General features: G+C 44.0%; 1 protein-coding gene across 1 annotated transcript in view; it reads right to left on the bottom strand.

Moving 5' to 3' along the window:
• The window catches only part of KCNH5 (potassium voltage-gated channel subfamily H member 5), a 149,404-nt gene extending 122,517 nt beyond the window's left edge, over positions 1-26,887 (bottom strand). Inside the window, exons 1-4 of the mRNA XM_059848193.1 lie at positions 26,815-26,887; positions 14,222-14,345; positions 6,743-6,849; positions 2,275-2,403 (exon numbers count right to left, since the gene is read on the bottom strand). Of these exons, the coding sequence (XP_059704176.1) occupies positions 2,275-2,403; positions 6,743-6,849; positions 14,222-14,345; positions 26,815-26,887 (433 nt within the window). The remainder of the gene's footprint in view (positions 1-2,274; positions 2,404-6,742; positions 6,850-14,221; positions 14,346-26,814) is intronic.
• Positions 26,888-27,435: the final 548 nt, after the last annotated feature.

Below are 27,435 nucleotides of genomic sequence, written 5' to 3'. Positions count from 1 at the left end.
GTTTACCAATCTCATAATGCAAAAAGAAAGTGGCCTGGAAGCTTCTAAGCACATTGTAATGTTATCTCCAGGGACAATGAATTATGTATCTCTCACAGCACCATGTCTGACACAAAACCACTATGATCCCAGTGCCGTGGGATCCCAGAGACCCACACAGCTGAGACACACGGGGTGATACAACAGTGCTGTTTTCCCACCCCTGTAGTAAAGTGCTGCAAATATTTGAATATGTTTTCCTTATATCAAAGATGCAAAAGACAAGCTTTAATTTATACAGAAGCAGAAGAAAAATTGGGTCAGTGGTTTATGAGGATGAGGTTTGTTGGAGGCACAGATCAATGCTCTTCAACGCTCTAACCAAAGCAGATTCTTAAGGCTCCAATTCTGTTCTTTAAAGAAATGTGGGAAATGTGGCTGCACTGCCTCTGCAATGTCCTGGTTGAGTTTTGGGGGTTTTAGGGTATGACTTTGACAGAAGTAAGGGCTCTTTAGACACAAAGCCAAACCTCTTTGGCTGCTGAGGGCAATATTTTGTGATGTCCATCATTAATACCTGGCATTTTAACTAATGGTGCTCTCCGGTGCAGAGCAGCAGCACACAAGTCATGCCTTTCACTGCTACTGCTCTTCCCCATAGGAACATGTATGCCTGTTCTGGATGCCACGTGGGTTCTGCTCCTCCTCAGCCACAAGATGGGGAGGGGAAGAGCTCAGCCCCTGGAGCACATCCCTGCCTCCCCAGGGAAGGCAGCAGAGTCTGATTCCCGCAGGCTGAGAATCCAAAGGAGGCAATATTCATCATTTCTGCATTTGAGAGCCACCTTCAATATGTTTTCTCTGTCCTGCTGCAGTCCAGCACTTCTCAGTGTAACTCAGTCCTGCGGAAAGTGGGGCAGAGCTGGGAAGAAAAGTGGTTTGGGAGCTGGCTCCCTGTGAGCTACATCTTGGCTCCCCCAGAAAGCATCAAATAGGGAACCTTACAAGAGGATTCTTGCAAAGACTGCCTTTTTCCTTGATAAGCTCACACTATGTATTACATACACTGCAGCAAGGAGCCAGTCCCCTGCCTTCAGATACCTATAAAGCCCTTTTAATTAACTGACATTTACCCTAAAAAACTCTGATTCTTTCCAGGCAGAAGAATTCCACATTATGGAGCTGAAAGTGAAATAAAGAACGTTTGCAGGTTGCTAGCTAAATTGTAGAGGCAATAAAGTTTACGATGGCTGAGAAGGTATTCCTATATCAGGATCTTATAATTTTATGGATAATACTCTCTAGACAAAAAAAAACTGTCATATTTAGTGTTAGCTCGGAGGGGAGTCTTTCATTTTAAGTCTGCCTTTATAAACTGACTTTTCAGTTATCCAAACACTTGCAATAAGTGCTATCTAGATATTAAGAAGCTGTTTGCATTCAAATGACACCAACTTTATCCTAAGGAAGATGGCTTAGAGCACACCAGCTCCAAGTGAGATATCAAACCTTCTTCAAGCATGAGGGGAAAAACATTGTAAAGAATTAATCATCAGGAGGCAACTTGCAAGAGACGTGGATAACGTCCTTCCTTATGCAAGCATGCATTGTTTCACCCAAAGCAATACACATGTAAACCTGACACAAGACACATGTTTTATAACTAAAGCAGAGGATGATGCTGTCAGATCCTCTGTACCTTTTCCCACAAATTTCTCCTGCAAGGCTGCAGGTCTGGCCAGGAGCTGATCAGTGACAAGAGCATTCCAACAAAATCCTGCCTTGCAGCTGATAAGTAACAAGCACAATGCCCACTGCCATGCAGTCATCACTCCTCAGCAGTAATAAATGACTCAAGCAGGCTGTTTCACACTTCACCTCCAAGAGGGAGAATGGGAAGAAATATCAGCATCTCATCACAAGGAGCGGGAATTATTTTTTTCCTGAAAAGATGACACCTGTCCCAAAACAGAAAGATCTCCCAAAACAGCACAGCATTCAAACAACTCAAACCTGTGTAATTTTTAGAAAGTGCCTGCTGTAGTGATAAAGGAGTGAATTACAAAGAAAAATGAAGGCTTGTGACTCTAGAAAAACATTGGTAGGGAATTTCCACTCATGGTGACTTATGCTTTTTTTTTTTTTTTAATAATTTAGGAGAGTGGCATTGAAACTCTGACAGGTCACAAAACTTCCTCAGTTCAAGACACAGACATGACATGTCCCTGGGACAGGTCTGAGCTCAACCATTTACTTCTATTCTTCACAAAAAACAAAAACGTATTTCATGTTTACCTTTTGTTGAATCATCTTCGATTGGTTGCTTGAATAAAGTGATATCCTTAAAAGTGCACAAGAACAAAACCACTTTTTCATGTTCATTTCTTATAGGTGCAATTTGCATGTAGAACCAAACTGGGGTTCCTGGAGCAGAGAAAAAATTGACATTGGAATGTGGTGTAGCACAAACTACCCCCAACCCATAATATTTGCACACTATTAACATACACATGTAGTTTAGCTGTGTATCTCAATATTTCTGCATCTTCCAGAGTTTTTAATTTTACTTCCTCCAAGGAAAACAACATATTCCCATTTTTACAGTTTCATTAATCTAACAAGATGATAAACAGAGACAGAAGGCTATATAAAAATTTATTCTGAAATAAAATACATTGCTCTTCCCCTCTTGCTCTTGTTTTTTCCCAGCATGTTGCACAAACTTAGGTCTGAAATGTAGAAAGGTGAGAAAAAAACAGGTGAATAGCATCCTTGATTCCTTCTTTACATAATACGGAGCTATCAAATCCAAAAATGATGGAATATACTGTGAAGTGCTCCAAATTTTATATTACTACATTATTGAAGAGGACCTGAGTTGGACTCTCAATGTCCTATCAGGACAAATCAGATTTGATTTCTTTTTTTGTGTTTCAGGTCACACCTCCACCTCCTCACTGCCCTGCCCTGTGCAGCACTCTCCCAGCAGAGTTCTCTCTACTTAACTTCTGAAATGAAACCAAGTGTTTTTCAAATCCTACCACCCACCAAATAAAAAGCCAAAAAGAGCCCTTGGTTTTGGAGTGGTCAGCTTGGCCTTTGGTAAATCCCCCCTGTTTGCAGAGGGCTCCTGCAGGTGCTCAGGAGCTGAAGCTTCCAGGCTGACACACACGTGGCAGTCCCCTACACACATGCAGGTGTGCTCCACATGGGGTGAAATCCTAGAACACTGGAGCAATGTTTTTAGAAACACCCAGTTTCCCTGCAGGGCTGGGAATGTCAGATGTTCTCCATCCAGCAGAGCTCCGTGTCCCTCCCTCCCAAACGAGCACCTACGCTCGCTGCACCGTAAATGCCTTCACAGCCAGATAATTACCTCTGGGATTTGATGTGCTTTCAGCCAGTTGACAGAATGGCTTTTCTCCTGAGCTGCCTGAGAGCTGACACATTGACACAAGCCTCTTGCCCACTGTTATCCCACATGGGCACTGCTGCCCCCCCCAAATCTCCTCTGATACACCAGGTCCGGGAGCTGTGCCAGGAGCTGCAGCACAGGTCCCAGAGGGCAGAGAAAACCATTTGGGCTAGGATTACTGTGGGGAAGGTTAAAACCCACAAGGGTTTATTGAAATTCAACCCAGATTAAACCAGTAACTCACTACCAGTAAACTGGAGAAGTGGGAGAGATGTGGGACTGCTTTTTGTGATAATTCCAAAGCTATTATGCTGATTATTTGATTATCTTAATTCCCAGTTGCTAACCCAAGACAAAAGACTTTTCATAACTACTAAAACAGAGTGCTGCAGCTTTCTGGAGAAGTAATTTGCACTTATACCTGGGAATCCACTGGTACCCTTTGAGATGAAAGCAAGTAGGCAAAACACCCTGCACTAGGGTGCTGACAAAAATCAAAGACAGAGGCAAGGTGGCTACTGCTGTAGAAGCAGCAAAATGAGAAAAAGCAGGTAAAGAGGTTTCCTGAGTATTACCATATAGATTTTCATATATAGAGATATAGAGAGAGGCATGCATATACATACATATATATATATATATATATATATATATATATATATATATATATATATGTATGTATGTATGTATATGTAGGCATGCCTAATGTAGTTGGTGAATAGTTGTGTGGGCAGAGGTAAGGACTATATAATAAGGGAATGCAGCAAAGCAGAAGAGAGTTGTAGCAAGCTTTCAAGTCTTGAAGCTGGAAGCTACAAGCTGGGTTAGAACACCAAGGGGAGTGTTGAAGGCAGCAGTCAAACAGATGCTGCCAGAGAATATCAGCTCTTAAAGACCATCACTAACACAGCAGAGAAGGATGGGAAAACAACTTGAAAACATCAAAATCTCCCTCTGCCAGATGCAAAAGGGAATGGGTAAAGGAAAAAAAAAAAACAACCAAACAAACAAAAAAACCCAACAACTAAAAAAAACATATCATGCCACATTATCAAAAATTCACAGCACACCTGGACCTACAGTTTAAAAATGTGGGTGGGAGGGTGCTCTGAAGGCACTGCAAGCCTCATGTAGGTGATAAACACAAGCCTTTCCACACCTCCACTCTGCAGAAGTATATTCATACCAACAGAGAACTAATCTTTATTTCCTTCTCTGCTCCAATTTTCAGCCTGGAGGATAAGCAGGCAGTGTCTTCCTAAGGACGATCTTCCACAAGGCTCAGAGAATGACAATTGGAAGGAAACCCTGAGCACACCAGCTGCTGAGCTGGAGCCCAGAGTGAGCCTGTTAGCATGAGTGAGGGGTTGAGGTTCTGGGCTTTGGGTGATGGAGAAGAAAGCTGACAACAGATGTTATGGATGGGAAGTGACTCAAGCCCAGAGAGGAATACTGAGTAATTTTCCATAAAGTCCTTCTGTATCCTGCATAATTTATGGAAAGTGTAGGCTTGGAGATCTGGGCAAAGGTGAAGATTTTATTAAGGCAACTGCAGCTCAATAAATCTCTGCAGCATCATCAAGCTCCAGCAGACAATCCACAAGCCAAAGCAAAAAGCATCTGCCTTGTTACAGGAAAGTCACCAAGAGAAGGCTCTTCTCTTTTTTTACATAAATAAAGTAGGAAGGAATAAAACTCAGGCCCATTCTAGAGCAAGAGCTAAGAGCAGCATTTACTAAGAGAAGCCAGGGTTGGAGAGAGCACAGGGTCTCTGGGAACCAGTTTGGAAATCACATGGACACAGGGCATGGCAGTGCTAGGCACTACCAGTGGCAAAGATACCCAACATGAGATTGTCCCAGGAGATTCCCCTGATGGGAGGGGGCATCCAGGTGACCTGGAATGCACAGAAAACAGGAAGATCTGTGGAACAGACACATCCATATGCTTGGGAACCAAAAAGAGGTCATTTGGAGGGCTCCCCTGGGCACCTGCAGGAACAGCTGGACTTCAGAGCCGCTCTGGCTTCTCTCTTTAATTAATATGTTGTCTAAAATGCCTTGATGCAGGCAGAACTGGAGAACTCTATAGCATTTCCTGCTATTTTAGTGCCCTCACAGGAAGATTGAGTCTAAAAAGGGAAAACAGAGGTACAGCACAAGAGGAGGTGTCCAGGATGCTCCCTTCAATGTCATGAAAGGTTTAGGTGAGTTTGCAGTGAAATGGGGCAGGCAGGCACAGGGAGCTCTTTCCTGAGGCACAGCATTCCCTTCCCTCAGCCACAGCATGCAGGGAAAAGCTCTGGCAATCCCATGTCAGCATCAAAGCCCACCCAGGGGAAGCATGGCCTCAGATCCTGGGCTCCAGGCAGGTGAACCAGGGGGAAAGATCCCCAGCCCCACGGCACCTGCACCCTGTACTGAGAGCCAGACTGAGGAGAACATCTCCATCAGGACTGCTTGGGCTGCTCTTGGCCACCAAGCCAGTCACCTGGACCAATTCTGTGCAGATAGAGGAACCAGCTTTTCTGGAGCACCTTAATCTGGGTTTTGGCTTTCTGTCTTGGAAGACAGTCTGTGCTAGTGAAGGAGGCTGCTCATTTCCACTGACAACAGCAGGAATCACAACCACCAGCTCAGCACATCTGTCCAGCATGCACAAGTCCAGTGTGAGGCCACACAACAGCATGGGCTGTGCTCAGAATGTTCTCTGTCAACAAGCCAGGACAGCAAATGTGGCTGGAATGGCTCATGGTTAAATCAAAATGAAGAAAATCTCTGGTTCTGGCAACTTCCTGCAAACCCAATGCCACCAAGAAGAAGGAAGACAGGCCCTGAATCTCTTTAAGCCATGGAGTCCCTGGTTTTCTAACTAATCCCTGGGCTCTGTGCCAGGCTTAGTGCTCTCCCCAGAGCTGGTATGTGCTGGTTTACTCACACAGAGGCATCTCAACACCACCAGGAGCAGCCACTCCCCAACCAGGGCCTGGCTTCTCACTTGTGGAGACATGGGGGAGTTTCCTGAGGGATGTGGGGGAATCTCATTCAGCATTTCTTTTCACTTAACCCAGTCAGTTTCCCTTCAGGGAAACAATCCTCAAAACTAAATATATTTTTGAAAGAAGGAGTCAGACTAGAGACAGCAGGGAACAACTACTATTCTTGGCAATCTGAATGCTTGGCCTGAAAAGAGAAATCTCTTCCTGAGTTGTGGCAACCAAAATGCCTGTTTCTTCTCCAAATCTTGCCCCAAATTTACCCATATGTCAAAATGAAAATTTCTTTCAGTCTATTACATGCTTTCAATATGCTTTATCACTCCCAGCACCACACACAAATATATACATACTGTTTTTCTTGTAGAGGAGAATTTCAAAGCAGTTTGACTCATAGTTGTCGAAAGTCTGTCTGACTTTTTCAATGGTCTTCTTGTCTGTCAGTTCACCATACATAAAACTGAAAAAAAGAAAAAAAAAATCTCTTTTTTTCTAGACAAGCACCAACATTCTTACAGTCACCTTAAAAAGCAAAAGCATTAAAGATGCTGCGAACTGTCATTTACCAAGGCTTAATTATGATTTACACTCCATTTACATATTTAGAGTGTCACAAGGACACCTACAATAGTGAGTAACCATGACCACCTTCTTACTGCAAATAAATCCAACATAATGCTTCATTAAGTGCTTTACTGAGTATATCTTTAAGGATACAAGGTTAGAAAAAGAGCTGACAGCTTATGAAACCATTATCACCACAGCTGCAGGCCATGGCAGTATTCCTGTCAAAACAGAGAAAATTGAACAAAACCACTAAAATCTCCCAAATTTTGTTCAATCCTCCTGAAAATCCTTCTGGAGGAGGGATGTAACTTAATACAGGTAAAGGCTGTTGGCTGAACCAATGGATGCAAATCTAATCTTGTCAAGATGCATCTGGGACAATTAGATAATTGGAATGCTTTTACTAAATACCAATCCAAATAGAGGTAGGTTTTAAACAGCGAGGAGCAATGACTGCAATGTGTAGCTATGTCTGCACTACTACTAGACAACCAAATTCATCCTCATTTTCCTTACTGTATACTGCATTTCTTTAATAGTTCAGTGGAAAATACTAAATAGCTTTTGGAGTCTCATCCCTCTCCAGGCTGAGAATATAAAAATGTAATTTTAACTCCACTATTTCTTGCCACTTAAGCATCTCATCTTTGCATTCTTTTCCAGGTCAGACCTCCAGCTGGTGTAAGCAAACCCAACCCCCTGACCTTGCTTTTGACAGTCTTTGTAAGAAAACAGCCAGGCTTTTATTGTCATTCTCCCCTGGATTAAAAATAAGTGAAGGCTGCTCTGTGCAAATTCCCAATTACAGAACTGAAAGAAAATGGAACATCAGATAAAAGCTTTCAGACACTTAGATGAATATACTTTTAATTGATCAGACTTTCTTTCCCCCTCATTTTCTTAGTTCACAAACAGTTTGAGCCTCAGCTGAAACCTACAACAGAAAACCCTGAGAATATGAAAGGGAAAAGCTATCAGTGCCTCTGTGGTTTCAGTGCAGCTTCTCTTATTGATCAACAGACCTCCAAAGGTTCAATAAACATTTATTTTATGTCTACTGCTCTGAAAGAAACAATAAAACAACACAGTGGTTAGAGGCTCAGCAAGCATTTAAGTACTCAATGAAGGCCAGACCATGAATCTTTTCCCTTCACAGCCAGCCCAGGGAAGCAAAGGAGCTGCTCCCACAACAGGGTGGTGCCTGCTTGTCGCATTCACATTCTCTGAAAAAATCCCTTCGCCCAGGATTTTTCTCCTGGGAAGCTGAGAAGCCTCAGAGAAAAGGAAAACAATTCTTATCTCATTTGCTTCTCCTGTGTGGAATGTGTTTGGAGGTTGTTTACCCACAGGTGATGGTTTCAGTGGGTTCTGGTGTGAGTTGTTTTCACTCTTTGGACAATCAGGGCCAAGCTGTGTCAGGACCCTGGAAAGAGTCCCAAGTTTCCATTATTAGCTTTTTTAGCATTTAATAAGTATCCTTTCTGCATTCTTTAGTATAGTATAGTATTCTTTAATATAATATAGTATCATAAATAATAAATTAGCCTTCTGAACATGGAGTCAAATTCATCATTCCTGCCTTCGTCGGGACATTCCCAGCAAATACAACACCTGGTCTGGGTGATGGAGGAATCAGAGGGGCTGCAACACCTGAGTGTCACTGCAGCTGCCTCTTCACTGGTAACACAGGCACAGGCATTGATTAGATTGGCTATTGGGAAAAACATCACTGAAAGGATGCTCAGGCACTGGAGCAGGCTGCCCAGGAATGCTGTGGGATCACCAACCCTGGAAGTGCTCAGAAAACACAAGGATGTGGCACTTGGGAACATGGCTGTGTGGTGAAGGTGGCAGTGCTGGGGTAGTGTCACCCTTGGGACAGCAAAGGAGGTGCCACTGGAGCAGCTGACATGCAGGAATGCAGCAATGTCCTGATTGTCATTAACATGCACAGCTGTCTCGGGGACATGCAGACACAGCCTACTGCTGCTTTTCAAATGACCTGCCTTTCCCCATTTCACCTGATAACCTTCTATACATTCATACAGGAGAGGACAGCAGAAAGAGTTTGATATTTTTAAGTTTTTTTAATCTATGCCTTATTTAATGCTCCGATTCATCTCTCTTTTTTTGGTTTTTTTGAGACTTAAAACAATGCTTCTCATAGTCCTGAAGGAAAAAATAGCAAGAGTTTGTTGAGTGCTTGATTTTACATGATTTATAATACAGAAAGTCATCACTAATTAGTGTTAAAATGACAAATCCTACTTGATGATGAGAGGTGGACGATACCAGTTAGTGCTGCAGAACATGATCAATCAACTTTATGTTTTAAATTACAAGCAGCTTATTGTTGCAGTAAACCTATAATGCTCAAATCTCATATTATATTCACACATAAAGAGACATTTTAAAGGCTTCTGGAACAATAAAAACGTTTTTCAGAAGGCAATTTTTAACAGCACCAAAGGAACCTCAGAGCCTTTCACTGCACAAGTTATATAAGATTTTTGCTTATCACAAGTTTAATTTAATTTAGTCTGTCCTATTTTGTATACATGGAGGGACTCCTTTAGTCAATCACTCTGTCTTTTTCTGCCTTTTCTTTTTTTTTTGTTATTTTGTGCTTGTCAAATGCCTTGAGTGCAAACTGTACAAGACATAAATATCAAAACCACTCTGCTACTGGGAATCTTACTACATAGAAAACACACTTATCAAAGAGAAGCAAGACTTGCTGAGGTACACAGAGAGAGGCACAATCTTAGTTATTTTCTCCACCTCTAAAACAGACCAGTTGTCATTTCAGATGCCTGGGCTCCCACCTTCCTGTTAAAGCATCTCTTGGCACAGAAAAGCCTCGTCTGAAGGTTCACATTGTGCTGCTCTGTCCTTTGCCAGGATGCAGAGCAGCAACATCAGAGCAGGTCTGGGTTTGCAGGGCAGCAGCAGCTCTTTGAGAGGAATTATCCAGGACAGAGGAAAAGTGAACCACAGAAGGAATCCAACCCTACACCAAATTTACAGCTCTCTTCATCCAAAAGCAGTCAGGGCATCAGTTACAGGAGACAAACATCCACACAGCAGGAACAGCAAATACAGACACACATCTGCACACATTTAGCTTCAAAATTCTGCAAGGTGAAGAGCAGACACCATTGCTACTGCAAGGACAGACAAAACTCAGGCCACAGAGGTGCCACCCCAGCACCAAATCTACCCTTCTTCAAGTCCAGCTGTACCCACCATGCACAATCCCATTCCTTTGAGCACAGTGGGAATTCTGCCATTAGCTCCACTTTAGCTCCACTAGAGCCAGGATTTCCCTTGCAGACTGGTTTTTAATACCACTTGTCAGGGCAGTAAATCAAAACAAGGCAGGGCAGAGATGCTGACCAAGTGTTCCAGTGGGAACAGTGGCTGTGAAAATCTCATGTGCAAGGAAAGGCAAGCAGAGCAAAGCCTGGAGTGAATGCCAAATGCCAAATGCCAGGGTAGGTCCATTAAAGGATGCCTGCTCTTCCAAAGGCATGATGAAATCACAGAGCTTAGCTGATAAGCAGCAGTATTTGGAAAACACTGAAATAACTTGCAACATTAAACTGCCCTTCAGTATTTTACAACTGTTTATTCTTTCAACGTGCTCATGAAGACACACATGGTCATGTCTGGGGACAACTGGGCACAAACCCAGTGATTTTCCTGGATGCTGGCTGACCTACTGATACACCTCAAGCGGGCTTTTTTTGGTTAAATAGAGGTTAGAGGTGTCTCAGTCACACATGAGCCCCCTTCCTCCTGGACTGTCAGCTCATTTTCACCTGGCCCAGCAGAAGTTCTTCCGCCTAAAAATTCTATGCATTTTAGCACTCACTTATACCAATTATTCAATATATCAGCCCAAGCTACACATGCAGTTTTGAGTGCCACGTGAGCTCAGAAAGAACACATATCAACTCCCATTACCCAGTACAGCCTGGCTCCTATGTACAATGTGCTTTTTATATAGTGCCTGTGAAAGTAAGGAGACTGGCACTCATACTGAGGGATTGCTAAGTGATTTTCCTGCCAGTGAGCATACTGTTGCTGATTAAAAAGATGAGAGAAGTACAAATTCAAAGGAATTACCAGCCTGTCACAGGACTAGCTCATTGCCTGAGCTGGAACAAAAATCACATTCACACCTCCAGTGCCTTCAGCTGGAGACCTCTCCCTGTGATCTGTATCAGGCAAGACCATCTAAGACTTAAAATCACAGAACCACAGAATTATTTAGGTTGGGAAAGACCTTTAAGATCACCAAATCTAACTGCTAACCCAACACTGCCACATCCATCACTAAACCATGTCCATGAGTGCCACACCTTCAGAGCACATGAACAGTCCCACTGCAGGGGATGGGGTGGGAAGAGAATATAGGGAATTCTCACTGGACTACCAGGAGAAAAGTATGGCTGAAAGATGATTCTGAAGCACTTATAGCCTGAGGCCAATTGACAAACATTGCAATATTTAAAAATTGTCCTTTATCATATTTGTGATCAGTAATAAAAACAACTTGGATCAGGGGCTAGATTTACACTGTTTGTGTAAATTTAATTTGGTTGGTTTTTTGGCATTGAAAAGCAGATCCTTCCAAAACCTGCAATGAGAAGGTGGCACCACAGCACCCTTAGCCCAAAGCACTTGCCTTAGAGCACTCAAACAAACCCTGCATATAAAGCAAATTTTATATATAATGTAACATAATCTGGTCATAACACAGCAAAACTGGACTGGGAGCTTGACTCAGAAAATACTGTAAATAATAGTCCCAGATATCAAAAAAACCCTCCAATAACATTCTGCTGAGCAGTCTAAGCAGGAACCATTGGCCTTGAAGACCAATCATCTCTGTATCTCTCATCAGAGAGCAGCTCCACCTGCTCTGGAGGCTGCAAGCTCCATGTTACCTACTCTGAAAAAACTGTCCAGCTCTCACTTGATCCAAATCTGTCCAGCTCTTATAGCTCTGGAATGTGTCCTAACAAGTCAGAAACATCTCTCTGCTCCTGCAACTCATAGAATCCCTGAATGGTCTGGGTTGGAAGGGACCTTACAGATCATCTTGTTCAAACCCCCTGCCATGGGCAGGGACATCTTCCACCAGATCAAAGCCCCATCCAACCTGTCCAAGAGCCAGACACAACAATGCTAGTCATGCTTTGAGTGTAGAGAGGGCTCCCCTCAAAATCCAGAGGTGGCTGTCTAGAATGAAGGTGAAAGAAAAAAGCAATCTTTGTTACCAATTCCATTTTCCACAGTAATTTCTCCTCGATTTGTACAACTCACCTCAATGACCTGTTTGAATGGGCTCAAAACAGGATCCTTTTAAATGCTAACAGGAGATTATCACGTTCACAGTAAGCACCCAGATGGAACAAACCTTTTGGTCCCCTCAATATTTCAAGCACATGTGCATCATTATCAGACAGGTATTGCTAAACCTTCCCCTCCTCAACAATTTCCTACAATCTCATTCTGTATTTGCAATTATTTTAGAGCCAGGCTATAAAAGCACTGGCTCACAGCAAACACAGTTCAATACAGAGGATGGCAGAGAGCAAAAGGGAAAGTGTGTTTGTATCTCCAGAGCAGCTGTGATCAGGCTGTTTCCCTCGGCCCCACAGAGTGCATTGACTCTGTTGCTACTGTGTGAACAAATATTTTATTTCACCAGCACGTGGCCATCTCCTGCCTCTTGCCCCTGCGAGGACATTTGGCTGCACAGAGCAATCCCAGATCTTGCTTCCTCCTCTCCCCTGCAGATGAGAGCAGTGACCACACAGCAGTGTGGCATTCACATTCTCTGAAAAGATTCCTTCGCCCAGGGTTCTTCTCCTGGGAAGCTGAAAGGCAGTGAAAGAGGCCTCAGAGAAAAGGAAAACAATTCTTATCTCATTTGCTTCTCCTGTGTTTTGCTCATGTGGAATGTGTTTGGAGATTGTTTACCCACAGGTGATTGTTTCATTGCGTTCTGGTGTGAGTTGTTTTGGCTCTTTGGCCAATCAAGGCCAAGCTGTATCAGGACTCTGGAAAGAGTCATGAGTTTTCATTATTATCTTTTTAGCATTCTGTAAGTATCCTTTCTGAATTCTTTAGTATAGTGTAGTATTCTTTAATATATTATAGTATAATAAAGTAATAAATTAGCCTTCTGAGAACGTGGAGTCAGATGCATCATTCCTGCCTTCGTCGGGGCACCTTGTTTACAACACCCAGCTCGTGTTGCTTTCTGGAGGAGGCAGTGACTGCCATCCAGGGACAGGCTCCCTGCCCACCCTGCCCCTGCCAGCTGAAGCATCAGCTGATCACCAGTGTATGGCAGCATCATCTCCCATCATCACTGCTGATCACAGAATCATCACAGAATGGTTTGGGTTGAAAGGGACCTTAAAGATCCAACCCCCCTGCCATGGGCAGGGACACCTTCCACCAGCCCAGGTTCCTCCAAGCTCTGTCCAGCCTGGCCTTGAACACTTCCAGATACTCCATCCTCTGTCCCCAATGCCTGGAATTGGTCATTCCCTGAAGGCAGAAAGGGAAAACCTACACAAACTTGTATCTCAGCCCTCCCTTCCTGCCCCTGTCCCTTGTTTGCTTTGCTCACACACTCACACACACATCAGGGAGCCAGTCCTTCCCCAACAGCATCTCTTTCTAAAGGAGGCAGCAGGCACAGCTCAAATGCACATCCAGCCACAAATCACAGCTGCTGGCTCCTGAAAGACCACCAGTAAAAGAAAAAAGCCATAAAGCTGCAATGCTTGGAGTAAATATATCAGCAGCCTAATCACCCTCTTGGGAATAAAGATGCACTTTGTGCATTACTGGGCTCTGTTTATGCTTAATAATAGGGGCCAGCGTGGGCTGCAGAAGAGCCCACTGCCTCCTGGCATGTAACAGCAGAACTCAGAGCAATCTAGCAAAAGTGCCTTTGAACTATATTACCTAAAGCCCCACTCTCTTTACTGGATCATTAGCTAGAGTGTATTCTCACCAATACCAGCCAGGATAAATTTCCAGATGTTTTACCATGTTCTGTATAAGTTGTGAGCTGCATAAATTCTATATCAGTTTCATTTAAATCCCGTTTTAAGACTTCAACATCCGCAAAACAGAGCTTTTCTTACCTCAATCCTTTCTCCCAAAACCTCACCATTCCTCCCAGCAGCTTAAAAGTTTCCAAGTGCACCAAGTGGCAGCAAAAAAGGCAATGGGCATACCTGCAGGTGCTGCTCTTCTGCATGACGTCAGCTCGGTGGTACCCAGAGAGTTTGCAAAATCCGTCATTACTGTAAACTACGGGCCAGTCCACAATCTGGGCGTTTCCCAACAAAAAACTGGATTCTGAAAGGACAAAGAGCAAAAGGGAGAAAGGGCTGCTGTCAGTGGCAAAGCAGAAAGAAATCCTCCTCGTGTTACGCAGCAGATGCAGAGTTATTCCTGACAGGAATTTCTACCTTGGCGTTTCAGAGGGAAACCCAAGTGGACATCTGAAAAGAATTTGTGATCAAACAGGGTAACTCCTGGCAATGCAAGGAGCTTCCTACACCACAAAACACCAATCTAAGCCCCAATTCCTTAACGATTTAGAAAGCATTCATTTATTAACCACATCTGGGCAAGACAGCCTGTTTTATTTTTATTTGAGACATATCTTGAAAGCAACATTAAATTAACGTGCAAACTGAGTTTTAAATGCTGAATTGTATGTGTGCCCAAAGCTGATAATGCCTCTTTTGCTTGAGAGAAGGAATTTTTTTCTTCCTGGCAGGTCTGAGTCTGTTTTGCAGGACACAGCCAGCATCCCTGGGATGAGGGACAGAGTGCCAGGTGACACTGGGGAAAGCAGATGTTTTTAAATTGCAGTCCATGGTAATCTTCAGTGTTTTCTTTATTTTTACTGTTCATTTTCAATTTCATTTTGACTACACTATGGAACTATGTGGTCCCATTCACCGGTGCTAAAAAGCTATTAAAATATAACTATTAACAATCATTGCTGCACAGAAATTACAGGAAATGTTCCTTTCAGCAGTTCTTGGGGGGGGGGGGGGAAGGATATTTTTACAAATCTTCCTCATAATAGCCAAAGAATGGTTATGACAACAACAGACATTCACTCAGGTGTGCATACTGATTTAAACCTCAAAGTGACACTGAGTTTGCATGAGCTACACATGCCCTACTCAGAGTGTTTATAATTGTGACTGGATTGTGCATTCTGCAAATATTATTCTATTGGATATGGAACATGTATTAAAAATAGTATTTTTATATTTTTCTTTATAAACATGAATTTTGAAAAAAATAATCTGGAGATTATTGGATTTTCTACAGAAAAGCAGATTTTAAAATATTTAAAAGCCAACCAATGGGAGAATTAGAAGTTTAGATTTTGCGAAATCTACTTTTACACTCAAGGCATTTATTCAGATCCATCACAAATGTCTTTAAGCCTAAATGTCAACTTTAAAAATTTGCTTTCCTGCCTAGAAACATGCCCTCACTACAAACAGTAGGAGACATGGAGTAAAGCCTGAGCATTACATAAAATATCCCTGGATTCCACCAGCTCAAATCCCTGGGCCCCTGGGTTTGCTGGAGCTCATCCCACTGTACTGGCATTCCCCCCACACCTGCATCTCCACTGATGTCTAAAGATTTTTTTAGCTTTTTATATATTTTTCATATACTTTTAACCTTGTAGATTTTTAGTATGTGTATACCTTCTAGTACTTTTCCTGCCCTTTCTCATAATAAACTAACCCTTTTCTATCACATTCCCAAAATTCTGTTTAATCTTTTACTTAAGGAAAGACTTTCTCATAAGGACATTTTGTTTTCCACCTGAACTTAAAAGATATAACAAGAAAATAGGGCAAAGAAGCCCTGGGAGCAACCCCAAAGGGCTGACCCAAGGGTGGGTTACTGGGGTAACTGATTTCCTATTGGATGCACTGGCCAGATACACTAAATGATTAACTTTAAAAAAAGTGAAAATCCTTTTTAACGTGTGCACAGAGCCACATTTGTGCACCGTATTTTGCAGCTTTCATTAAAGAATTGCTTTTTATCTTACCACTTCAGCACTGTTGCAAGGTTTTTTCCTTTTGTTATTAGGCAGCACCTCCAGTTTGGGAAAGGGGAGACACCCCCAACCCCCCAACCCCAGGCTGTCCCCATGGCTGCCACCCCATCACCACCACACTCCAGAAGCTGGAGATGCTGGGAGCATCAGCGATTCTGAATTTCTCATCCCACAGGGACACAACCCAAGGCTGCAAGTTAAATTTGGAAAATTGACTGTACAGAACCATCTCTGGCCAAAATTCTGCTCACACACCTCGACACAAAGGGCACAGCCTGGTGAAGATGCACTCAGGGGTGCTCTGCACATCCCTGAGCTCCCCAGAGGGCACAGTCCAAGAGCAGACAACCCTCCTGGCAAAGCTTCCCCAGCCTCAGACATGAACCCAACTGGGTATTCCCACCCCATCACTGTTTCAGGACACAGAGCACAGAGCAGAAGATATGTGGTGCAGCCAGATAAATAGCATTTAATGGTTGTTTTCTATGGATTTTCTACTTCTTTGCACCTGAGGGTCTCAAAATGTTTGATAAGGCACTCGCCAAACTGATAAAGTCCACAAGAAACTTGGGAGGGACAAAACGTAAAGCCAAGCTCTGGACAAATTGTGGTGGGTTTGTTTTTCTTTTAAATCCCATAAAATTTGAGGTAAAAAAGACACTAGAAACATCTTGGTGGATATTAGTATTTTTAATTTTTAATGTTAGATCAGATCCATAATATTCGAAATTTTAGAAATTTGACCCAATTTTAGACAGTTTTCTTTTGTCCCCTTGAATTTTCCTTTACTTGATTGACTTCTTCTTTTTACCCTTGTCTCCTAAGCAAGCAAAGTTCATTCTCAGCACAAAAATATGAATCATAGAATCTTTTAGGTTTGAAAAGACCTCCAAGATTATTGAGCTCAACTGCCAATTCAGCACTGCCAGGTCCATTACCAATATGTGTGTGTGTGTGTGTGTGTGTGTGTGTGTGTGTGTGTGTGTGAGTGTGTAATTCCAGTTGAAGGAAAATCTTAAATCAATCTTTGCCTCTTGTTAGAGACCAATAAATCCAAGTGCAGGCACAAATCCACAGGAATCTACATTTCATTAATGCTGCTGCTCACTGAGCAACTGGGTAAAATTGAAGGAACAACAGGTCAGTATCTGACCCTTTGGTTTTATTGGGAACCCAAACCTCAGTATTCACAGAACCTTCTGTATTTAACCTACCTTATATTTTATCATGAGTCATTATTTTCTTCAACCAAGACACAATTATTTCTTCCCTTTTTCTACAGTTACAAATCATAACTCCATGCAGATTTAATTCTACGTGAGCCAGTCCATACCCAGCTGTAAAAATCCAAATTGTGTACTGAATGACAGAACATTTTGAGAGAACCTCTCTGGTTTTGACCATAATCTTATAAAATCATGTTATCACCACTAACTACTCATTAAAAGTCCCTTTCTGCAGTTCCCTCCAACGAGGATGGATCCATAGCCAGTTCTGGACTAAATCCTGCATGCCCGACTTTCATATTCCCACAGTTCAGATTCATGATTTCCTGGCCAAGAAAGATCATCACAGTTGTGTCTTTGATTATTATTTCCACAAGTCTATGGCAATTCCACTCTGTCCCATTTCCAGCTGGCTGCATGAACCAGGTGTAAGAGACAAGGGCTGGAAAAAACCTCATTTTATCCCCATCTCCAGTTGCCACAGGGCAGCCAAAAATGGAGGTGTTCAGACTCCCTTCATGGGAGAGGCAACCTGTCCTTCCCTGCTGAAGTCTTTGACAGATAAAAGGTGTGTTTTAGGTCCCTTCAGAAGAAAAAGAAAAGGAGCCAATGAAAGGCCTGGAAATGGCAGGGTGTTGGGCATGGCACCAGCACTGGGATCTCCACTGCCATATTCCTGACAGATCCAATAGACAAGAACTATATTCTGCAAGCAAGTCTGTTGAGAGAATATGTTCTGTTGGAGGTATTCTCAATAACAAGTGTTTCTTAAGAGAGTTTAGTTACTTATAACTGGGCATCACTGAATCCAGCCACTACACCTACACCAGAACAACATGAATTTACTTTAATTATGTCACATCCTCATGGAAAGATCACAACAGGGATTGCCAAGGACAGCCAAAGTTATGAATGGCAGGGCACAAATACAGCTGATGTCATCTGTAAGGTGCTGGAAACCAAAACTTCTGCAATATCCCTGCTGTGCCCAGAAAGAAAAACCTCTCTCTGTGAAGCTCCCACTCTCACAACTATTTTTCTGCAGAAGCTGGGGACTTCCCCACAGGTCAGCAAGACACTGGTGACTGCTGAAAGCAGGACAGTAACTCTGACAGGCTCTGGTCTGATCCAGCATGTGGAGAAACCCCAGGAAACTGGGATCCAGATGACCATGGTGTGATACCTTGTACTCTGAAAGCACTTCCATGCAGCTAATTTCAAAACTCACACGATGATTACCCCAAAATCTCTGGTGATGTGTTCATCCTTCTTGGATTTCTCCAATGCACTGGAAGTGTGTGTCCACTCTCCATTTCCTTACAGATAAAAGGTCAATTTTTATTATTTCTAAGCTTGTCTTGATGTCATTGCCTCCACCAACCGTCTTCTCCACCCATTCCCCTTTCTGATGCACAGTAGGGAACCCAAATCACAGCTCTGTAGGTTGTGCATGCTTCTTGACTGGACACCTCTGAACACCAGTGTCTGTCTGTCTGTCTGTCTGTCTGTAAGGAAAGCAGGGTCTGCCAGCAGACTCGTCTATCTCAGGTTGCCAGATTCCTCTCAGGAAGGCAGCAGGCTTTTTATTAACTAACATAACTCTCCAATTTGCAAGGTTTAATGCTGATGGCAAGGAAACAGGGTATTAGAGGCATACAGTCAGCAAAACTTCACGTTGGAAAACACAATTGAGGAAAACAATTTTTTAAAAGGCACTGCATTTGTTGTTGCCACACTTCTATTTTGTAAAAAAGGCTCTTTTGTATAAAGGCAGCCTATGCTGCTGAGCAGCAAGCTTTTAATCTTACTCTATCTTGCAGTAGCTGGCACTCAACACAGTGCTGAGCCTTGTGTTTGTTATTAAAACAAAATAAAAAGACCACAGTGTGCGAGCAATTTTTTTAACTAACAAAATGCCTAAAGCAGTGTAAAATTCATGTTATGTAATGACAGCAGAGCAAGAACAGCTAAATCATTCCAGGAGATATGCTTAACCAAGTGAGAAACGTTGTCTCTAGTCATCTCTTCTCAAGAATGCTTGGGTACCACTTGCAACCAAAATTGTTTAAATCACCATTTTTGAAGAATTCCCCTTCTTCTCAAGGAAACTGGCAACTGACCTTTTTTAGAAAGGCCACCACTGAAAAGATGTTCTAAAGAAAATAAAGTAGCAGCAGAACACAAACAACAATAATGATTATAATAACAAAAAGCAGCAGCGTTTTCATCTAGGAACAAATTCCTACCTCTGTCAACTTTACACAGAGCTGTCCTTCAGAACTGCCAGCCTTCCACTGCACAGCAAAGGCAGCTCAGACCTCATGAGGGCCGGGAAATATCTGGAATTTGCCTTTTTTTTGCTAATATAAAAGCCCCAAACCACTTCAACTGCTATCAGTTGATTCTCCTCAAATCTACACAGGGTCAGCAAATTGCTGCAGACTTGTTTAGAGCACCTTGGAAAGGGTGTACTCAGGAGGGGTGTAATAAAAAAAAGTCTCTTTTTGAATTTTCTTTGTTTTTCTGAGCGAGTCCTGGCCCTGACGATCCCCAGTGTTGTCTGCTGATTCCAGCCATGTGCTCAAGATGTGCTGCATCCCCATGGAATACAGAGGAAGATCCTAAGCCCTCTTGGAGGGCACAGCCCTCTGAAATCTGCCTCAACAGGCACCAACATCCCTCCAGCTCTGGGGCTGGCTGCAGACAAACCTCTGCTCTTGAAGCACAACCTCCACCAGCACTTTGTACTCCTGTCTGTAAAACCACAGTGCTGTTTTCTAACAAAGCTGTAATTTCCCCAGTGTCTTTAAAGCATGCAAATCATCAGTGTCATCCAATTTACCCAGGACATTAAGTGTTGCTTGCCTGAAAATAAAAAAAAAACTCTCAAAGGACTGACTCTTTACATCACCTGTCTGTGCCAGTGTTGTCTTTATTTAATACTCACATTATGGAGATGCAGAGGGCTAAATCCAGAGCAAGGTGTGATCACACTGACTATGCTGAAATTATCCACTTCCTGCCTCAAAAACGTGCTCCTCAAATAAAACAGAAGATGAATAATCCAGCCCTGGCTGAAATATTAAATCCACATGTAAGCCACTCAGCTGGGAACACAGCAGCTTTCAGCAATTTAGCAAGTGAGCTCAAGAAGAAAAATTAGAGCCTGCCTGAAATTCACCTCCTTGAAAGTCAGAAAATTAACTGCAGTCATTTGGAATGTGGAAGCCCACAAACAGCCCCTGCCTTTACTGTGGCACATCACTGACCCCAGAAGAGCTCTGAGGCAGTAAGGACATGAGAGCATCTCTAGGAATTACCTGAAAAATGACATTTCATACAATTCTGGTCACAGATTCTCCCCCATGCATCCATTTATCCTAGAATTAAACTAACCCTCACCTATCCCAGTTATCATCTCAATGCCACTGCTGAATCTGCTCTCTATTAAAATTGTGCAGAACACAACACAGATGTACTGGGACTAAATTCAAACTGGAGCACACTGTAGCTCTCATTCAAGGCACACAGGCACCCTCAGGGAGAAGCAGAATCCAGACTTCCAGCTCTATACAAATGGAAGTGCTGCCTTCACATTCCCAGAGGAGAAAAGTGTGGTAACAGGAGTTCTTCAGACACAGGGCTCTTCTTGCAAACACTGAGCCCGCAGCAAGTCCTGGCTGCAGTTCCACAGAGCTTGGCTGCTTCTCAAAGAAAAAAATACCTGTTTGGGCAGAAAATCAGCTGCACACCCTGTGCTCTCCTCTGTGTGCCAGGGGCTGGAGCAAAGCTTTCCACAGGACTGATCCCAGAACCCCTCCTGGGTGGGGAGTCAGGCCCTGGGCTCTTGGGATAGCCAGGGCTTAGCAGTTCCAATAGCCAGTCCCCTGAGTGTGCTGATTAAACAAGTATTGTCCTTTTTTTTTTTATCTGAAAAGCAGATTATTAGAGTACCAACTCCAAAATCTTCTATTATTTAATGTTATCAAATCAGAAAATCCTATTGCCTTCAGCTATCCAAGAGAATAACTTAAAATCCCAGTCCACCACAAGACAGCACCCTGTAAAACAGGCTAATTAAATGTATTTCCACTTCCTGAGATTATTCCTTGGCTGCAAACTCCTTCCAACTGCAACAAGCAAACGCGAATGCTTCCTTAAAAAAAAAAAAAATCAATTTACTTTTTTTCCTTCTCTCAGGTTTCAACATTAACCTGGGAATGCAGCAACTCTTGCAGTGACCTCTTGTGGCAAGTGCTCAGCAGCTCTCAATCTTCTCCCAAAAAGAGAGGATGGAAACCTCTCCCACCAAGAACAGAACAAAAGATAAGAAAGAAAAATAAGAAAAAAATTACAAAATAAGAAAAAAAATTTACAAAAATAAGAAGAAAATTAAAAAGGAAGGAAGGAAAGAAGGAAGGAAGGAAGGAAGGAAGGAAGGAAGGAAGGAAGGAAGGAAGGAAGGAAGGAAGGAAGGAAGGAAGGAAGGAAGGAAGGAAGGGAGGGAGGGAGGGAAAGCAGAGCCACAATTAGAAAGAAGACCACAAAGCAGCTGATCGTACTTCAAGAAAATCCAGCTTTTCCTTTCACTAACAACATGGCATTCTTTAAGTTTCAAAATTAATAAAATGGCACAGAGCTTCCATAACTATTTTTCAAAAGTAAAAATAAACACTTTACACCATGCAGAACTCCCCCAATTTCAGCAGCAGCAAACAGAGATGCTTAATCTGTCTGTGCTCAGCGAGCCCACTTGAAAAGCAAGGAAAACAGGGTGTCTGCAACTGCAAACCCCTCACATATGTCATCTAGGAAGGCTTGGCAGTGTAAAAATCCACTTTGCATTGATTTACGTGTCAGCAAGCTCCCTGCAGCCACAGAAACTGCAGAAGGAACCCTGTGCCTTCAAATGCCAAAGAAAACCCCCATGACATGAGCACCTTGGTAATCCCTTCTTAAACTTCTGAGCTGAACTGGAGGATGGGAACTTTCACCTCACAGTCCATCCTGCTTTTATGCAGGGATTTAGGAACTGCTGAGCTCTGCATTTTTCTCAGAGGATCCTAAGTGAGAGACATCCACTAAACTTGCAGTACTTTGCTTTAAAGAACTTCCTCTGTGCAGCATGTGTGATTTAACTGGTGCCAGATGAAAATGCAGCTTGTTTTATACAGGGGAGAGAAGCCCACATGCATCACATCCCACATCCTTGCCTGGAAGACAGGAACCCTACACAGCTAGGAAGAACAGAAGAGACAAGAGACACTTATTTAATCCGTAATACCAGTGGAATAAAATTTAAAAATGTGTCTTCCTGCTACAGATGTGACACCTGTTTCCCCCTCCTGTCCAGGTAACCTGCCTTGACAAAAATCACCTATGAACAGGGCTGATTCCATCCACCCATCAGTCACAGGGACCCAGCAGGGCATAAAGGTCTGTGTGAAGGAATTGCTTTTCAGGATCCTAGCATAAAGCTGAAAAAGGTCAGGAATAAAATGCTAGCTTCATTAAAACTCATGCTGAAATTCCCATGTAAGCCTTCGAGAGCTAAGATTTCATCCCAATGTCAAAATGCATTTGTGAAAGACCCACTTTCATGATGAAGCTTCTAAGAGTTATTGCAACAGAACCAATATCCAATAATGATGACTCTTATCATATAGATAAGATTATGTACAGTTTTTCACTAAATTCATCCCCTTTTCCAAACTGTTAGCAATCTTTATTGCAGATTGATGCCAAGTCCCAGACTCACCCTTTCCATAAATTCATGCTCTAACATAAAAGCAAATTATGCCATTAACATATACTTAATTTTTCTGCTGGTGGAATTTGTGAAGGCAAGACAAAACTTGCATGGCTCAACTCGCTGGATGACTCTGCCCATGGGACAGGTCCATAAATCCCAGCCCTGATCTAGACACCTGCTCAATTCTGTACCCTCTGCACTTCCACAGTGCTGAGCACAGCTCAGTATCACTCAGAGCTCTGAATGCACTGAAGAAGTGAACAACAATATCAGTAATAACGGGCACAGCCTGCTGAGAACATCATGGGAGAGAACATTGCCCTTAGGATGGTCCTTATTCAACATCCCAAATACTAATGGCAGTAAAAGGCAGCCACCTTAATGTGATTTAGCCCAGTGCTCTCACAAAACACCTTTCAGCTCAGCAAAACACCTGGTGCTCTTAAGATCTAGGGCACAGCCAAGGCTGTGGCGAGACCGTATCAATCTTTGTGAGCCTCAGATAAGCCTCAGTGTATTTTCACTGTGCTTTAAAAGAAGAAAGGAAAAAAAAAAAGATTGCAGGGAGTGCACTGAGATTACCCTGAAGACAGGCCTGCTTGTCCCTTTCACCAGGCACAGCAGCCCTAAGGTCAGAGCCCACTCTCCCCACGGGCTTTGGCTCTCCCTAAGTGGAGCTCAGCTGTGGTGAGGGCAAAGACCCTGCAAAGCAGAGGCTGCCATGCACCACCCCATGCTTTGGGAAGGACCTGCAGCCTGTGATGCTGCCCAAACACCAACCTTCAACGCTGACCTAAAACACTTCACAAGCTCCGAGGTGTAAAGTTGTCTCCAAAGGAGACGTTGTCCCCCCAGGGGAACACAGTGGGACCTCTCCATCACTCTGACAGCAGCTCCATCCTTCCCAAACACCTTGGCATGGAGAGGGGCATCCAGCAGGGCATCCAGCAGGCAGCCCAGCTCTCCCACTCCCCAACACAGAGGGCAAAGAGCCATGGTCACCGTTTCATGGCCACCCTGGTCACAGCCACCCCGTTCCTTTCTGCTCAGCCCCTTGGTGCCTTGCTCATGGCTGCACACTGTGAGGGCTTCTCCCACAATTTTAACCTGATGAGCAGCCAAAGATGAGGTAAAAACAACATTCCTAAAGAGAAAGTGCCCAAATAATGCTGAAAATTTAATATATGATTGTTTTTAACACCAGGCTAGACACCAGACCAAGCCTGCACACTGTGTTCCCTCTACACCCGGTCCTGACTTTTCACATTTTAAAATTATTACAATTTTGTCTATAAATTTTGTTATTAGGATCCATCTCTGGTAACTCTGAGTAATTTATCTCCATCAACACTTCATTTTGAAGCCATTGCTTCTATTTCACCTGAAGAAGAGCCTATCTGCTGAAATACCTGCCTGATTTTTTCCAGCAGTACCCGTAGCCTAATAGAAGTTATTACCTGTACCTACAAACCTTCTCTTGGTTGTTAAGAAAAGATTTATGATCAAGAAGTGCAATGGGATTGCATAAATGTGACAAATCTCAAAGGAGAATGTTCCTGAACCAGGAACGGTGACAGAAAGGCTTTTGGGGGGAATGCTGAAGATGTATTTTAAAAAACGATCATCAGTCTTTCCTTCATCCCATTCCTCAAACTGTCAATGAAAAATCCCTTGGAACTTGGTGAATCCAAGTCTAAAAACAAACCCAGCAGACCAAATCCTTGTCTTCTTCCAAGCACTGGCAGGAGATACTTGAACCAGATTTGCTCCACTGTAAACTATTAAGTTTGGATTAAACAGTACTGAATCCAATGAAAATTACTATTTCTATAAAGGATAAATAAGGCTATGTCCTGGATGACAAAAATAAGAACTAAATCATGTTTCAGCTCACAGCACTGACAACTTACATGAGTTAAATACAAATTCTCAATCTCCTTTCCTCTTTGTGTCCAACAGGGAAGATTTACCTCTCCAGCGAACACCATGCTTAGACATCATCAGTGGCACAGCAAAAGCAGAATGAATGACCAGATCAGCATGATTTATGCTCCTAAATTAAACCAGGTTAAAAACTGGAGGGGATACTTGCTTTTAAAGTATAATGCTCAAAAGCCTTCTGAGTTTTTCCAATTTTTGATGTCTCAAAGCTTTCTGAGCTTTCACCAGGGAGGATGTGGGATTTAATTAGAGCACAATACAAAACCATGGCATTCCCAAACCATGCTCCCAGCCCTGCCACTGACATGCTGCATGACCTAGGGAAATCAGCCGTGATACCCCAAGCCCCCATTCACGCCATAATTTGATGAACAGGTTGAGAAAACCTCTGTATGTCCTCTTCCACAAGGAGCTGTGAAGTGTAATTAAATTCCACCCAACACTTTGAAATTGTCAGAGGGAAAGTGCTATATAAATGCCTATTAATTAAGCCTGCATTTAATATTCAGGGAAATAAATACACTATTGTGGGAAAGCAGCTCTTGGAGATCGGGCAGCTACAGGGCTTGACAGGGAGTCAGCTGCCGACCACAGAACTGACAGAGGCAACACCACAGGGAGGAAGCCCCCCCAAAACAGCTTAATACAAAGCTGGCATTTTAACACACAACATTTTAAAACAAATTCCAACTCCTCATCCCACTCCTGCTCATGAGGAAAATCCATGAATCACCAGTTCACTACCTGCCTTCAAAATCCACTCCAAGCCAGCACACCAGACCACGCCAGTGTGACTGCCAGGTACATCCAGCACTGAGCAATAGGGAAAGGTGGAAAGGAACACTTTTCAGCATAATTTCACAACCCATTGGTGTCTTGATTAATACTAAATGTAGTAACTCTTCTCTATGCTCTGCTCACCTTTCCCACTCCCGTCCCCAGGTGTAGACTGGCACAGCAGTGCTTCCCCATGGCAGCATCACCCTGAACTTGGGCTGAACAAGGAGTTATCTTTTAGCAAAACCCAAAGCCAGGCTCTCCTACATTTGTGCAAACACTCCTATGTCTCAGTAGTTATGTGCCAGCGCAAAAACTACATTAAAAAATGAATGTAACTAGCACAGGACTTGCCTAAAGCAGCATCTACACCAGCACACCCAAAGAGACAGTGGGCTGCAAACACATCGCAACTTTAATGGAGCTGTGTACAGCGCTCTTGATCGGTGCTTTGCACTAGAAAGGGTGAAAATAACTCCGGCAGCAAGGAATAACTGGATGCCACAGTCCTGAACTAGCCCTGTAAACATTCACCTAACAGAGGAGCCGTAAATGACCAAGTGCAGACACTTCTTAACCCATTTGCTCAGCCACAGGATTGCCATCATCCAAACCACAGGCACTCCCTCCCCGCTTTCCCGGCACCTTCGCCACAGACTTTAAAGTGCCATAGAATTGCAAAAAAACTTTGAACCCCTGAATGGAAATAGTTGCAAGTCCTAATTATTACAAAACTAAAGAACAAGAAAAATTATTTTTAAAAAGACCCGATGAGCGAAGAGGATGACAATTTACTGTGTCATAAAAGAGAAGTCGGTTCGAATTTGCAGTAGCGATTGCGATGTAAGAAGTGCGGGGAGACAGGGCAAGGACCGCGAGGGGATGCTCCGGAGGGGACGGGCGGATCGCGTTCCTTGAAGGCACCGCTTTGGCACGGACCCGCCAGCGCGGCAACGCCGGGGCGAGGTGCCGGAGGGACCGAGGGATGGATGGACGGGCGGACGGATGCATGACGGGGGGATCTCTCACCGCTGGAGCGCCGGACGATGTTCTCCAGGAAGGTGTTCTGCGGTGCCACCAGCCCTCTCTTGCCCCCCGGCATCCTGCAGCGGCGCCGGGCTCGGGGGCCGGGGGTGCGCGGCGGCAGCGGCGGCGGCGGCGGCGGCGGGGGGGGGGCCGGCGGCGGCGGCGGCGGCGGCGGCAGCGCCCGGTGCCCGTGAGTCGCGCAGGGGCGGCCGCGGCCGCTCATGGTAGTGGCGCCCCCGCGGCGGCTGCAGCGCGGTCTGGGGCCGCGCCGCGCTCCGCGCTCCCAGCGCCGCGCCCGCCCCCCCTGCGCCTGCGCGCCCGCCCCGCCGGGCCGGGGGACGCCCGGGGATGGGGGGGGACGGGAGGGGATGGGGATGATGCGGGGGGGACGGGAGGGGATGGGGAAGGACGCCCGGGGATGGGGAGGATGCGGGAGGCACCGCGCGGAGTTCGCGAGCATCCCCCGAGCATCCCCCCCCACCGCGTCGCTGGTCCCCTGCGAAGTTCTGCCCTGAGTGAGACTCAGCCAACCCCCTGGTTTTGCATCTATACGTTGTTTTGTTTGTGGTTGTTCTTTGGGTTGTGGGGTGTTTTTTCTTTTCCCCAGCGGTTGGGTTTGAGGGA

Source organism: Haemorhous mexicanus, chromosome 6 (assembly GCF_027477595.1).
Source record: "Haemorhous mexicanus isolate bHaeMex1 chromosome 6, bHaeMex1.pri, whole genome shotgun sequence".
Lineage (NCBI taxonomy): Eukaryota > Metazoa > Chordata > Aves > Passeriformes > Fringillidae > Haemorhous > Haemorhous mexicanus.
Note: the sequence above shows the minus strand (reverse complement) of the source record. Positions and strands in the feature narration are given on the sequence as shown.